This window comes from Octodon degus, unplaced genomic scaffold (assembly GCF_000260255.1).
Source record: "Octodon degus isolate 3935 unplaced genomic scaffold, OctDeg1.0 scaffold00026, whole genome shotgun sequence".
NCBI classification, from domain to species: Eukaryota; Metazoa; Chordata; class Mammalia; order Rodentia; family Octodontidae; genus Octodon; species Octodon degus.
In genome coordinates, this window is record NW_004524602.1 from 12,253,637 (window position 1) to 12,266,655 (window position 13,019).

General features: G+C 51.1%; 1 protein-coding gene across 4 annotated transcripts in view; it reads left to right on the forward strand.

Moving 5' to 3' along the window:
- Dapk2 (death associated protein kinase 2) overlaps positions 1-13,019 on the forward strand; it is a 107,090-nt gene that overhangs the window by 68,870 nt on the left and 25,201 nt on the right. For all 4 annotated transcript variants that reach the window (XM_004628828.3, XM_023712540.1, XM_023712542.1 and 1 more), the window contains one exon: positions 11,178-11,307. In XM_004628828.3, the coding sequence (XP_004628885.1) occupies positions 11,178-11,307 (130 nt within the window). The remainder of the gene's footprint in view (positions 1-11,177; positions 11,308-13,019) is intronic.

The window sequence follows — 13,019 nt, forward strand, 5'->3', positions numbered from 1 at the left end:
GGGCCAGGAGCGCTGAGCCCGCCATCTGGGAGAAGGGTGGATAGCTGTAGAATGAGAGCTGAGGCTGTTACCAAGGGGAAGAGTGGCTCCAGCTGAGATAGATTGGGTGCCTGAGACAGTGCAGAGGAGAGAGAGAGAGAGAGAGAGGGAGACGGAGATGGAGACGGAGACAGAGACAGAAAGAGAGAGAGAGAGAGAGAGAGAGAGAGAGAGAGAGAGAGAGAGAGAATATAAGCCCAGGTTGTGGTGTGAGGACCTGGCCCGTGCAGGGTTTGGTGTGGCTGCAGTCCCACAGTAGCCATGCCAGCATGGTCCCCCTTCCTGATACTAGTTGTCATGGAGCTTGAATTTTCCTATAGAGAAATTCTTTCCATCTTGTAGAATTTCCCAGGGTAAAACTGGGCCATGGAGGGAGACGCCTGGGCAGGCCTTTAGGCCTTGGAGTGGTCATGCTCCGAGCACCTCCTGCTCTGTCTGATTATATCTGTGTCTCCTTCCTCGTGATGCCAGGGACAGTTAACCTGCTGTTTTCTCTTATCTTTGCTGGCTCCAGGCAGCCACCTCCACATGAGTTCCTTTGTCTTTTCTCCGATGGTGCTGGCAGAGTTGGAGGAGTCCAGGAAGCTACCAGGATCACTGTGTGGTTTGTGTCTGTGGAAGCGCACTGCAGTGGGGGGACCGCTGGCTTGGATCAGCCAGGCTGGGGTTCCCTCTTTGCTCTGTTATGAACCAGGATACCTCGGTTTTTCAGTCTTGATGCAAATTATACCAGCTACCTGGCACAGTTGTTGTAAGGGTTAGAGAGAAGCAGGAGGACATGCCGGATATGGAACAGGTGCTCTGGTGTAGACACTATGTTTGCTATTCCTCTTCCTAGAGTGTTGGGATTGGTTGGTTTCTCAGTGGTCCCTGGGAGAAAAGAGAGAGAATTTAGAAAATAAAGATGACCTAATAGCTAAGCTCAGGTGGTGGCCTGCTTGCCTGAGTGGGAAAGGACCTAAAGAACAACAATAGGAGCATTTATTTATAACTTTGCAAAGTTAGTATCTTGAGACACAAGGTTGCCTAGCAACTAATAGCCAAAATTGTCCAGGCAGGATGCTTTTCTAAGACTGAGGTAGCTTGACTGCTTTAAGCACTGTGGTTTTGTCCTGCCCTCGCACATATGACCAATTTCCAGCTTCAGTGACTCTCAACACCAGAATAGAAGAAAAACAAAACACAACTCTTGTTACAGGATTTTGGGGCCCAGTATATGAGGACAGCGGACCCTGCCTACTAGTGTGGGTTCACGTAGCCCAGCAGAGAGCAGAGATGGGATGCTACATAGGACTTCTGCTGGGGGTTGTATCTACCTCCTGGGCTCAGTGTGCACATTTCCTGTGACCTGAGACAGGCTAGGTTTCCCCTGGAAGCTGAGGATGCTGCTAACCTCCACCCACGGCCACATAGCCTGACTGTGTGTGGACTGTGCGCCTTCTCACTGCCTGCATGTGGGAGCTCTGGCCAGGTGCAGCTGGGGAACTTTGGGCAATGATGAGTCATGATTGCCTCATGGCTGGGGAGACACTTCTGGGAGCCAGAATGTGGGTGTGTGCACGTCCTGACTGGAGGGCTGCGCAGAAGGGCCAGCTGGGAGCTTAGGGAGCCTTCTTGGTTCCATGTGGTATCAACCATCTAAAATCCAGTTTCTTCCTGATTTTCCTTTCCCATGAAAGACCCCAGCTTCTCCTTCTGATTGTGCTGTTTCTCTTTGCTGACTCAGCCTAGCCTGGCTGCTCCAGGAAGTAGCCAGCATGTTGTCTCCACGTCCTGCCAGGCTCTCCTCTCCATTCGCCCTTCCGGAAGGGTCAGCTGTCTGCCTGCCCCTGCCATAGGCCCGTCATCTCCTCTGTCTGCTCTCTGCTGAGCTCTGCATGTGTTCAGCTGGGTGTTAGGGACGGTCAGGCTCCTGGACTTGTTTCGAGTCTTGTTGCAGAGACGAGCAACTTTTTCAAAACAGATCATAGCATGTTCTTGCTAAAAAAATCTGCTGTTCCCCCTTGTTACTCAGGGATGCATGATCACGTTTGTGGGGTTCAAGCCTCTCCCGTAGGGCCTTAGCCCTGTTTCTGCCCTCATGCACACTTCCTTGCTCACCCCAAAGTCCGAGCCACAGGCAGCAAGACCAAGGGGTGTGCTCAGGCCTCTGGCCTGTGCTGTTCATGCCATTCCTGTCCAGGACGCCACTGCCCTGCCTTTTGCCTCCCTGTGGAATTGACTCACACTTCAAGGCCAGCAGAAAGGCCGTTCCCTCTGGGAAGCATTTTCCATCCCTGCCACCTCCCCAAAGCATAACTAAGAACCAACCCGCCTCTCTCCCGTTGCCCCTTGTCCCATTTCTGCCAGGAGCACACCTCCTCATGAGTCACTTTCTGTAGCAGTGTGTGACACTTGAATCACATAGTGTTAGACCAACGGATGGATGGGCGGATGGACAGACAAGCAGACAGACAGATGGATGTCCAATATACTTTTCTTTCTCAGCTGGCTTGAACTAGATACTATTTAAGCAAAAAAGAAGTTGGGAGAAATGGTTAAAATTTTATACAGCCAGGATTCTAATACTCAGAGGGAGATTTAGATCAATAAAAACAGTGAATTCCTGAGCAAGGCACTCGGAAACATAAATCCCAGCTCCTGTGTGCCCAGATTCATCCTCTGAGCTGTTCTTATGTCTGTTGTGATTGGGACTGCTGGCCACGTTTTCATAAGAATGGTAACAATAACACATAAGATGTATAGAGCGCTTGCTGGGCTACATCACACCTGTTTCTTTTTGCTTATTTGATCCTCATTAAGTAGACAGAGTTGTCAGTGTGTGTGTGTGTTTGTGTGTGTGTGTTGTGTTCCTTGGGATCATGATTTTTGAGGCAGGGTCTCACTATGCAGTTCAGGCTGCCTTCAAACTCACTGTGTAATCTTGTGTGGCTTCGAACTCACGGGGATTCTCCTGCCTCAGTTTCCCAAGTGCCACTATTCCCAGCCTGTCATTTTTTTTTTTTTTAAACCTACAAAGTAGTTAAGATTCAGAGAGATTTAGTAACATGCCCAAGATCGCAAAGCTATTTAATGCTAGGGCTGGGCCTCGAATTTAGTCAGAGAAGAAACTAAGTAAAGCTGGGTGTCACCAACTTTTATTTTATTTCATGATTCATAATCCAGATTTCTTCCTCCTTTAGGTTATACTTTCTACATATAGCTAACCCAAGATCTACAGTTGATTTCTTTCTTTCTTTCTTTCTTTTTTTTTTTTTGCAGAACTGGGGATTGAACTCAGGCCTCTGCGCTTGCCAGGGAAACGCTTATTCCACTGAGCCATCTCCCCGGCCCCTACAATTGATTTCTTATCTGGTTATACTCTTTTCTCTTTCTAGCATATCACAGATCATATTCAAAAATAATTAATCCATATAGGCAGCTGTGGTGGCACATGCCTGTGATCTTAGCTACTCAGGAGGCTGGGGTAGGAGGATCACAAGTTTAAGGCAGCCTGGGCACATAGTGAGACCTTGTTCTAAAATAAAAAATAGAATGGGCTGGGGAATGTAGCTCAGTAGTAGGGCACCCTTGAGTTGAACCCCAAGTACTGCAATAATAATAACAGTACTAACAATTAGTGTGTCGTTAATTGCTATAGAATGCATGTGCTCTTGGGAGGGAGGGACTGGGGTGGGTTGGGGACACGGGTTCAGAGGGGCATATCGTCCTCAGTCTAGGGAGGCAAATGCGATCTCTGCTTCACAGATGAGAAAACTAAAATGAAATCGCAGCCTGTCTTTGGTCCTTGTCTCCTTTGCCATCTCTGTGAGCTGCTCAGAGGCCTCCTGCTGCTCCCAGCTACTGGCTGCTGTTCCCTCTGATTCATACACAGGCCTGATTGCCACCGAGGTGCTGTGTAGGCTGGGAGCACTGCCACTCTAGGGTTAGGGTTAGTCTCAAAAAAACAAGAGAAAGGAAGGGAGGGAGGGATGGTGGGAGGGAGGCAGGCAGGCAGAGAAAGAAGAAAGGGAAGGGGAGAAAAAAAAAGAAAGGATAAGAGTATCAGAAGTAAGGGCAGTATTTTGAAGAGAGGGCAATGTGTATTTTACTGTAGTAATTTTTTTTTAATGTAGGCATGGGGCTGAGGAGATAGCTCAGTGGCTTAAGCACCTGCCTGACAAGCACGAAATCCAGAATTCAATCCTTAGTACAAATAAAATAAAATAAAATAATTTTTTTTTTAAAAAAACAAGGGCCAGCAAGATACCTTGGTGGACTAAGTGCCTGCTTAAGCAAGTACAGGACCTGGGGTACGATCCCTGGCACCAAACGCTGTGCCAGCTCCACCCCCAGTTGTGTTGGGTCACGTGGAGTCTGAGGTGGTACACACCAGTAATCCCAGCACTGGGGAGGCTGAAAACAGGAGGATCATTGTGAGTCTGAGCTGTGTAGTGAGATCCTGTACCAAATACACAATAAAATAAAATAAAAATGTAGGCGTTTACCATAGCGTTCAGTCATATCTCGTAATCAGTCACAAGGACAATACAGCACCAGGCCACTTTTCATACCTTGTTGAGCCCCCTAGGGGTAGGTTTATAAAGGCTCCTCATTTGTAGGTGAGAAGCTGGAAGTGTAGGGAAGGTGTACGGCTTGCCTGATGTCAGGCTGCTGGAGTTGGCAGATCGGGGCTGGAACCTGGGTTCCAAAGCCTGTGCCACATGCGTTCTCCGAAAGCACAGGGCGCAGGAGCCGGGGTGTGTCTGCACGGATTCACTCATCCATCTGTTTGCTGAATGGTAACGAAGCATGTACCACAACACCAGGCTCCCTTGAGAGCTAGGAATGGGAAAAAGAAGCAAGCTCTGTTGTTCCCTGGGAAAGGCTTTAGTACAATGGACAGGACATGAAGGGGAGAGATTATAGTGAAGGTGGCTGCCGGAGGCATGGACAGGATGGGAACACTGCATTGCGCAGACAGGGGGCCGGTCACAGCCAGAGTTCCAGCCTGGGTGCTAGGGCTGGGTGGAAGGGGGCAGAAGGAGCCGGCCAGTGTGGGCTCTCTGAAAGTGACCTGCAGGTGGGGGTGGGGATGAAGAGGTAGCTGATGTATCAGGGGGTGAGTTGGCAGCAGTAGAAGGACAGCAAGCTCTTGAATGCTAGACGGATGTGAACGTTGGGCATAAGCCACACAGGTGCCCACGGAAGGGGCTGCCTGTGATCTATCTCTGGAGTTCTAGGGGGTGGGCAACACATCACCTTGGACTCCTGCCCACAGAGGGCTGGCACTGAGCACACTTGCTCTCTCAGATTGCCCAGTGCTGCCACAGCCACCTGGCTTGCATTATCCCTGAGGCTCTGCTGGTGGCTCCCTGTGCCTCTAGCAGCCTCACCCAGCAGCAGGGGTCCAGGAGGAACCCACAAGAGACCCTGGACTCTGTTTCTTTTTCACTGATCTTGGTGGCTTCTTGCCCTCTTGGGCTGCTCTGTAATGTGGAGGGGCTGAAGGGCCCCTGAGATCCCTGCATCCCCAGCACTGTGAGGCTGCGGGTGAAGCGGGGCCATAGGAGGGAAGCCAGAGATGATGGGGGCGTCAGCTGAGTGCAGTGGATTCTGCGGGGTGCAAGCTAAGCTCCCAGGGGCAGATGTGAGTGCTGCCTCCCATGAAGAAATCAAACAAGCACAGCAGCTGGTCTCCTCAGGCTCTGCGGCATCTATGAGGCCACCTCTCAACTTCTCGGAGGCACTCTGTGCCTTGCCAGGTGCTGGCATGACCTGTCACAGATGGAAAACTCAGGTCACAAAAGGTCCAGTGACTTTGCCCAGGTTTCACACCGTGAGTGGTGGAGCTGGGATTTCAACCCAGATCTACCTGATTCCAAGCCCACTTTATTGCAGAGGCCCTGAGGGTGCCGATCCTACACCTGCTCCTGGGTGTGCTGTGCTGGGCCTAGGGAGCCAGGGACCCCTTGGAGGACTTGCTTTCTGTTGGCACCATAGCAGGCATCTCTGGCCAGATCCGTAGGACACCAAGGGATGCACTGCCTTCTCCCAGGTCGCAGGGCTGGGCGGTCTGTTTCCACAAGCGGGGCATTTTCACCCCAGCAGGAGCAGCCTGTAAAAAACTCAGTCCCTTCCCCTAGTAGGTTGCTTGGAGCTGAGCTCAGGGAGTAGATGAAGTACTTAACTGAGCTGAGGAAACCGGGTAGGACAGGCTCAAGGGAGTGTGGAGACCCAGGACAGCTGTAGCCTCTTCTTTCCAGCCTCCTCATATCCCAGTGTGGGGCCAGGGCAATAGAAGTTTGCCCAGGAAGCTTGAAGGTTTGTCCCACTTTGAAATCCCTGAGCCAAGAGCTTGGAGGGGCCTGAGGTGGCACTCAGTGTCTGCCTTGGAGGTGGAGGGGCTGAGGCCCAGGGACAGGAAGTGGCCTGTGTAAGCTCACAGCCTTGTATGGGAGAACTGGAACTAAAGTTTTGTCCTGTTCTGATTGGGGTGGGGGAGGCAAAGGCCAGACCCTGGGGACCCTTTGCTGGCTTACAGAGCCTCTGTGAGTCCCAAGCGGTCCTCTCAGCTCTGTGAGGAGGGATGCATTCTAGCGCTCCTAGTGGTGGTGGAGGGCTTCCGTGGGGTCACTGGTTGTGATTCTTTCCATTCATTTCTGCAAAATTAGTGGAACATGCAGCATGCAAGACACCATAGGCAAGGCCAGGAACCTTAGAACTGAGTTGAACCTGTAATTCCAGCTACTCAGTAGGCTGAGACAGAAGAATCTCAAGTTTGAGGCCAGCCTGAGCAACTTAGCAAGACCCCATCTCTAAAATGTAATGTGTGGCCTAGAAGAATCTCTCTGCATCCTTCCTCTGTTGATCTCTCTTTACTTCCTACAGACAGGTCATGGGCTGGTTTTCCTCTGCCATGCCCCCCACCCCCGCCATGCCAGCCTATCAGCTGAAAAGTAAAACAAAATAAACCTTTCCTCTTTGAAAAAAAAAAATGCAATGTGATGCAAAATAAAATACTATTGGGGATGTAGCTCAGCAGTAGAACACTTACCCTCCCTACATGAGGTCCTAAATCCAATACCTAGTACCAAAACATCAACAGTGAGAAGAATTGAATTGAATTGAATTTCCCCAGGGAAAAGGCCCCCACTTAGGAAAGTGGCACCATGGACAAGAGGCAGCCTACAGCTAGGGGTGCTGGCAAGTGCTGGTGAAGAGACGTAGGGCACCAGGTCAGTGAAACGTCCCCAGCCCAGCCTTTTGATCATGTGAGGACAAGGTGAGCAGCCAGCATGAGGACGGCATCTTGGGGTCCTTCCAAGCATGATCACATCCCAAGAAGGGGCGAAGAGCAGGTCCAGGCGAGTGGTGGAGTGAGTCTGAGAAGGCACCACAGGGAGCTCCTGTAGAGTTGCGAGTACCTTGGATTTCAGGCAGAGTATGTGGGCTTTCGCTGTGGTCTGTGTAATCCCTGAAGATATTTAAACTGTTTCTTTCTTTCTTTTTTTTTTGTACTGGGGACCAAACTCATGACCTTGCACTTGCCAGGCAGGCACTTAGGCCACTGAGCTGTCTCCCCAGTCCCCTGAAGATATTTAACCAGACTAGGAGGTATGCTGGGGAGGGGAGAGGCCTGACTACTAGGGAAAACCCCTGACTCTGCCACTCTTAGCTGTTGGAACTTGGGCAAGTCATGTGGCTCTCTGGGCCTCAGTTTCCTCATCTGTGCCGTGAGGATGCTGATAGTGCCCACCACCCAGGATGGTGGTTAGCACCCAAAGAGTGTGTCGTGCAGTAGCGTAGAGCTTGGCTTGATAAGTGTGTGGTAAATGCTAGTCCCTAGCCTGCCCCCTAGGTGCCACTGGGCCATTTGTGGAGAGGTTGGAATACAAGAAAGAAGCTTTTGCTAAAGCTGCAGATTCTAAGGATCTGCAGATGCAGAGGCCCACATCCCTGCTAGCCTGGAATCTGTCCCCTCAGAGGCCTGGGAAGGATGCAGAAACATCATTTGATGGCCAGGGAGGCCCTGGCTTCTGTCTGCTCCTGGCTCTGAGTGTGCAGGGGCATCTGGTCCAAATGCCCCCATGAGTGAGTGAGACAAGAACCGGCTCCTGACCGCCCGTGGGAGCCTTCCTTCCTGCTGTCCCAAGGCCACCTGCCAGGCTGACCCCCACCTCTCCAGGCCATGTTCTTTTTACCCAGGCCTAGCTTGAGCCATCTCTCAACAGGACTCTGCTCTAAGATGAGGACACCTAGGTCCAGAAGTGGGCCCAGGGACCACACACCTGTGTGGCTATGTCACCAGAAGAACACTCTGCGGTGAGGTTGTCTGTTGAAGCATCACGGCTACTTCTTCCCAGGATAACGTTACAAGGCCTCCAAGAAGCTGGGAAGGGGGTCATTTAGTCCGGCAAGTAGCAGTGCAAACCTTGCCGCCTGCCTGATAAATGTCGCGGTCTCCGTGCCCGCTAGCCAGTGTTACAGTCTTGGTTGCTTTTTCTGTGAAAGAGGAACAATGACACCCACCTTGAGAGTAGCTGAGAGCGGAATGTGGTCCACTACATCAGCGCTCGGTTAGTGCGAGGTCCTGACTATCGTGGGAGCTTAATAAGTGACACCTCAGTCTTTATGCAGGGAACATTGATTGGGCACGTGGTGGCTTACTGGCCCCACCCCAAGCCCTGGGGAGAGGACAGAAGCAAACCCCACGGAAGCTTGCCACCCATGGGAGAGGGACAGGTAAATAATAAGACCAGCTCCACCCGGTGGAGGAGGCAGACAGAAATGGGGGAGATCAGAAAAGGCCTGGTGAGGGGGTGCTGTCTTCAAGAGATGTGAAGAAGATTTTGCCAGGTTTGGGGAGGGGACAGGGCAGGGACGGTGTCTAAGCTGTGAAAAGCCGCTTGCCACATGTTGGGGCCAGAGATGGAGGGGTATGGGAGGAATAGAGCAGACGCTGACTGCAAGGGAAGTGAGGGGTACCAGGGAGGGCCGCACACTACAGGGGCTGCCAGAACTTGGGGGTCCCTGAGCAGCCACAGATGGCCTGGGCCGGGGATACTAGAGTGGGGCCACCTGCCCGGATCCTGGCTCCTGCCCTCCCACCCCCCCTTGCTCTCCTTTCTTCAGGGACTAAAATAGGTTTTGTCTTGGGAAAGGACTTTGACACATTTTCAAAATAAAGTTGAGATAATCTCTAGAGGGGGAGAAACATAAACAAGGTTTTAAAATGCAAAAGGAAATGTGTTGTTTATTTTTGTTGAAGGTGGAAAAAATGCAGTGGAGGGCCTCAGCCAGCTCCCTTGAGTGAAAGTTTCCAACTGCTGTGACAGGAGGTCACAGAGACTGGGGTGGGGGTGGGGTGGGGGGTAGGGGTCCTCTAGTTCTGATCCTTGCTCAGCTTGCCACCGCCAGGAGCTGCACAGCAGCAACAAGGATGCCAAGACTAAGACTTGAATGCTCCCTCCCACTGGGGATAACTGGGGTGGGGGGCTAGGTAGAGATAGCAAAGGCTGCAAGGCAGGAGAGCAGGACACATCAGAGCAAAAGGACCCAGATAGGCTCAGAAGCCTGGGCAGGGCAGTAGCCTAGTAGGCTGGTATTTTCCCTGGGGGTCTCTGTGAGGTCCCACCTGGTGGAGATGGACCCCAAGGTCTTGCACGTAGAGCAGGTGGAGGAGCACAGGCCCGTGGTGGGAAACCCTTCTGTGCTTTGAACAATAGGCTCATCCTGTGTTCTTAAGCACTTAATGATTTAGGTAACAGCTGTTGAGCTATCCTTATATACCATCTACTTCACCCATCTGGGTACACCTTACGAAGTTACAGAATCAATACCACCATTGTTTATAGTATCACTTTAGAGCATTTAATCCCCCCAAAGAAGTCCTAGACCCATTACAGTCACCCTCCATTGCCTTCCTCCTCATTCTAGGTGACTCCCAGTCTCCTTTCTGCTGCGGTGGACTTGTCTCTGCTGCACATTTTATGATATGTGGGCCTTTGTGTCTTACTTCTTCCGCTTAAGCGGTGGCTTCAAGGCTCACCCGTGCTGTGGCAGGGGTTGCTACTTTATCCCTCTTTACGGTTAGCTAGATTTCATATGTGAAATTGTATGTGATACAGTTATGCTGCATTTTGTGTATCCACTCTTGGGCATTTTCCATGTTGGAGCTACAGTGAATATGCTGCTCTGAGTATTTATACACACATGTTTGTGCAGCTCGGTGTTTGGAGAACATGCTTTTATTTTGCTCTTAGGGTCCTAGGGACTGAACCCAGGGCCTTCACACTGAGCTATATCCCCAGCCCTTTTTAAAGTTTTTTTATTTTGAGACAGGATCTGACTAGGTTGCTTATCCTCTTGCTTCAGCAGACTCCCAGAGTGCCGGATGCCTTGTGTGTGCCCCTCCACTCCATTCCAATCTGAGTGGCATCTAGGGGGGTTATGGGGGGAGTAGAAGAAAGAGGGTGAAGAAGCGGGAGCTTCCCCCTTCCTAGTATGTATGCTGTGAGGAGAAAGCTCAAGACCCAGTTCCAGCCTCACTCAGAACCAGGGGTGCACAAGGACTCCCCACCAATCTGCACTGTCCGGTCCGAAGCTGTTGGCTGGGCTGGAAGTAGCCTAGTAGGCTGGTATTTTCCCTGGAGATCAGGCGCACACCTGCCCTGCTAGTCTGGCTGAGGGCCAAAGTTAGTGGACCACAGCAAGAAGTGTGGGCTCTGCAGCTGGGCTAGGAGAGGGAGTGTGGTCAACAGGAAGCTGCTGTCCAGGGCAGCAAGGTGTCCAGGAAGTTCTGGGTCAGTAAGCCACGATGCTCCTGCCCCAGCGCGTACAGAGGAGGTGGCTTTGTTTACAGGAAATGCTACAAGTCATCTGTGAACCCCATTTGACATACAGGGAAACAGAGGGACTGGCTTAAAGGAGACAGAAAGAAAAGCAAAGTTGTTATCAGAACATTAGGTTTGGTGAAGCCCAGGCCTTGTCCTCTGTCCTCTCCTGTTTTGGAATACACCCAGTAAGACTGAGGACACAAAAACAAGAGAGTGGGGCTGTGTTTATCTCCCAAAAAAAGAACCCCAAACCCCAGAATGAAAACACAAAACAGGACTTGAATTATCATCTTCTTTTCCCTTTCTTGTTTTGTTCTCCAGCCAGAAAACATCATGTTGTTAGACAAGAATATTCCTATTCCACACATCAAGCTGATTGACTTTGGCCTGGCTCATGAAATAGAAGATGGCGTTGAATTCAAGCATATTTTTGGAACACCAGAATTTGTTGGTGAGTTCCGAGCTGTTTCTGACCCTCAGCAGAATCTGGCAACAAAAGGTAGAGAAATCCCATGAACGAACCCTGGATCTGGGGCTGTGACCTCTGACTGATGGGACGGACACCATGCCTGGGACACTCCAGAAATCTAACATGTGGAAAGGAAGTGTTGCCCAGCCCCTGGGGGAAAACAGGTGCAGGCTGTGAATGCCCAGTGGGATGGGGGTGGCCAGGGGAGTAGAGGTGCCCATAGGTGAGTTTGTTGTATAGATTTCTTTCTTTCTTTCTTTTTTAAAATTTATTTATTTTGTGTGTGTGTGTGTGTGTGTGTGTGTGTGGCCAGCTCAGCCCACCAGGGGGCGGGGCTGGCTGGCATGTGGTGCTGGGGGATTGAACCGCGGTCCCTGTGCTTTGCTAAGCTTGTTCTAAGTAGGTGCTTTAGACCACTGAGCCATCTCACCAGCCCTCTTTCTTTCTTTTTGTTCTCTCTTTTTTTTTCTTTTTGTATTTTAAGAAAGGGTCTACAGGGTGTTCAGGGTCTCACTACTACATTAGACTCATAGTGATCTGCCTGTTTACAGCCTCCCCAAAGCTGGGATTACAAGCATGCACCACCATGCCCAGTCTCAATTGCTGTCTCAGCAGACCCAGGGATTGAACCCGTGGCCCCTATCCCTGCTTGCAGGTGCTTTAATCTGCTGAGCTATTTGGCCAGCCCTGCTGTATAGATTTCAAGTCACCTTTCATTCTCATATCCCCCTACCAACTTGGTATGTCCTGGAAAGGAAAGAGGCACTCATCTGCCTCATGCCAGGCCACCCCTGCTTGCGTGGGTTCCTAGCCTTTATTCAGGCACAGGGGTGCCCAGCTCCAGCAGAGCCCCGCAGTCTCCAGGGCCTGCCAGGGATCCTGTGCTCCAGAATCCAACTCATGGGACCCTGAGCCGGAGGTTGGGAGCCAAAGAGAAACAGCCCACAGAGAGGAAAGAGGAAAGGGCTGTGTTAAGAGTCTCCCTCTCTCTCTCTCTCTCTCTCTCTCTCTCTCTCTCTCTCTCTCTCTCCCTCCCTCCCTCCTTCCCCCTTCCCCTTCCTCCCTCCTTCCCCCTTGGAGCTGGAGTGTGCTTGGACATGGACAAAGGGCATGGTTTCCTCAGAACTTGGGAGGTGAAACTCCTGACCACATACAATCACTAAGAAAGGCAGAATGTTGCAGACCTTTGAGCTGATGAACTTCAGGGCTCAGGTGTCAGTGCTGTAGCTGCTAGGAATTGGGGTGCAGAGACCTCCCTCCCAGGCCCCAGAGAAGGAAGCTTGGGCCATGTGCCAGGAGCTCAGAGATTTGGTCTCAGGTACTTCCCAAAGTGCCCTCAGGAAGCCAATTGCCTTGTCTTGTTCATCGAGCACCTTGTTCCAGGCAACACAACCAGCAGAGATTCAAATCAGATAAGTGATCAGAGCTGGACTCTTCCGTTGTAATGAGTTGTGACAGGAGTCTCTGAAAAGACCCTGCCCTCAAGGAACTTTATTAATTTTTTTTGGAACCAGGGATTGAACTCAGACCCTTGCGCTTGCCAGAGAAGAAGCGCTTATCCCACTGAGCCATCTCCCCGACCCCCATGGAACTTTAACCTTCACCAATTTTTTTTTTTTTTTGTGGAACTGGGGAATTGAACTCAGGCCCTTGTGCTTGCCAGGCAAGCGCTTATTCTACTGAGCCATCTCCCC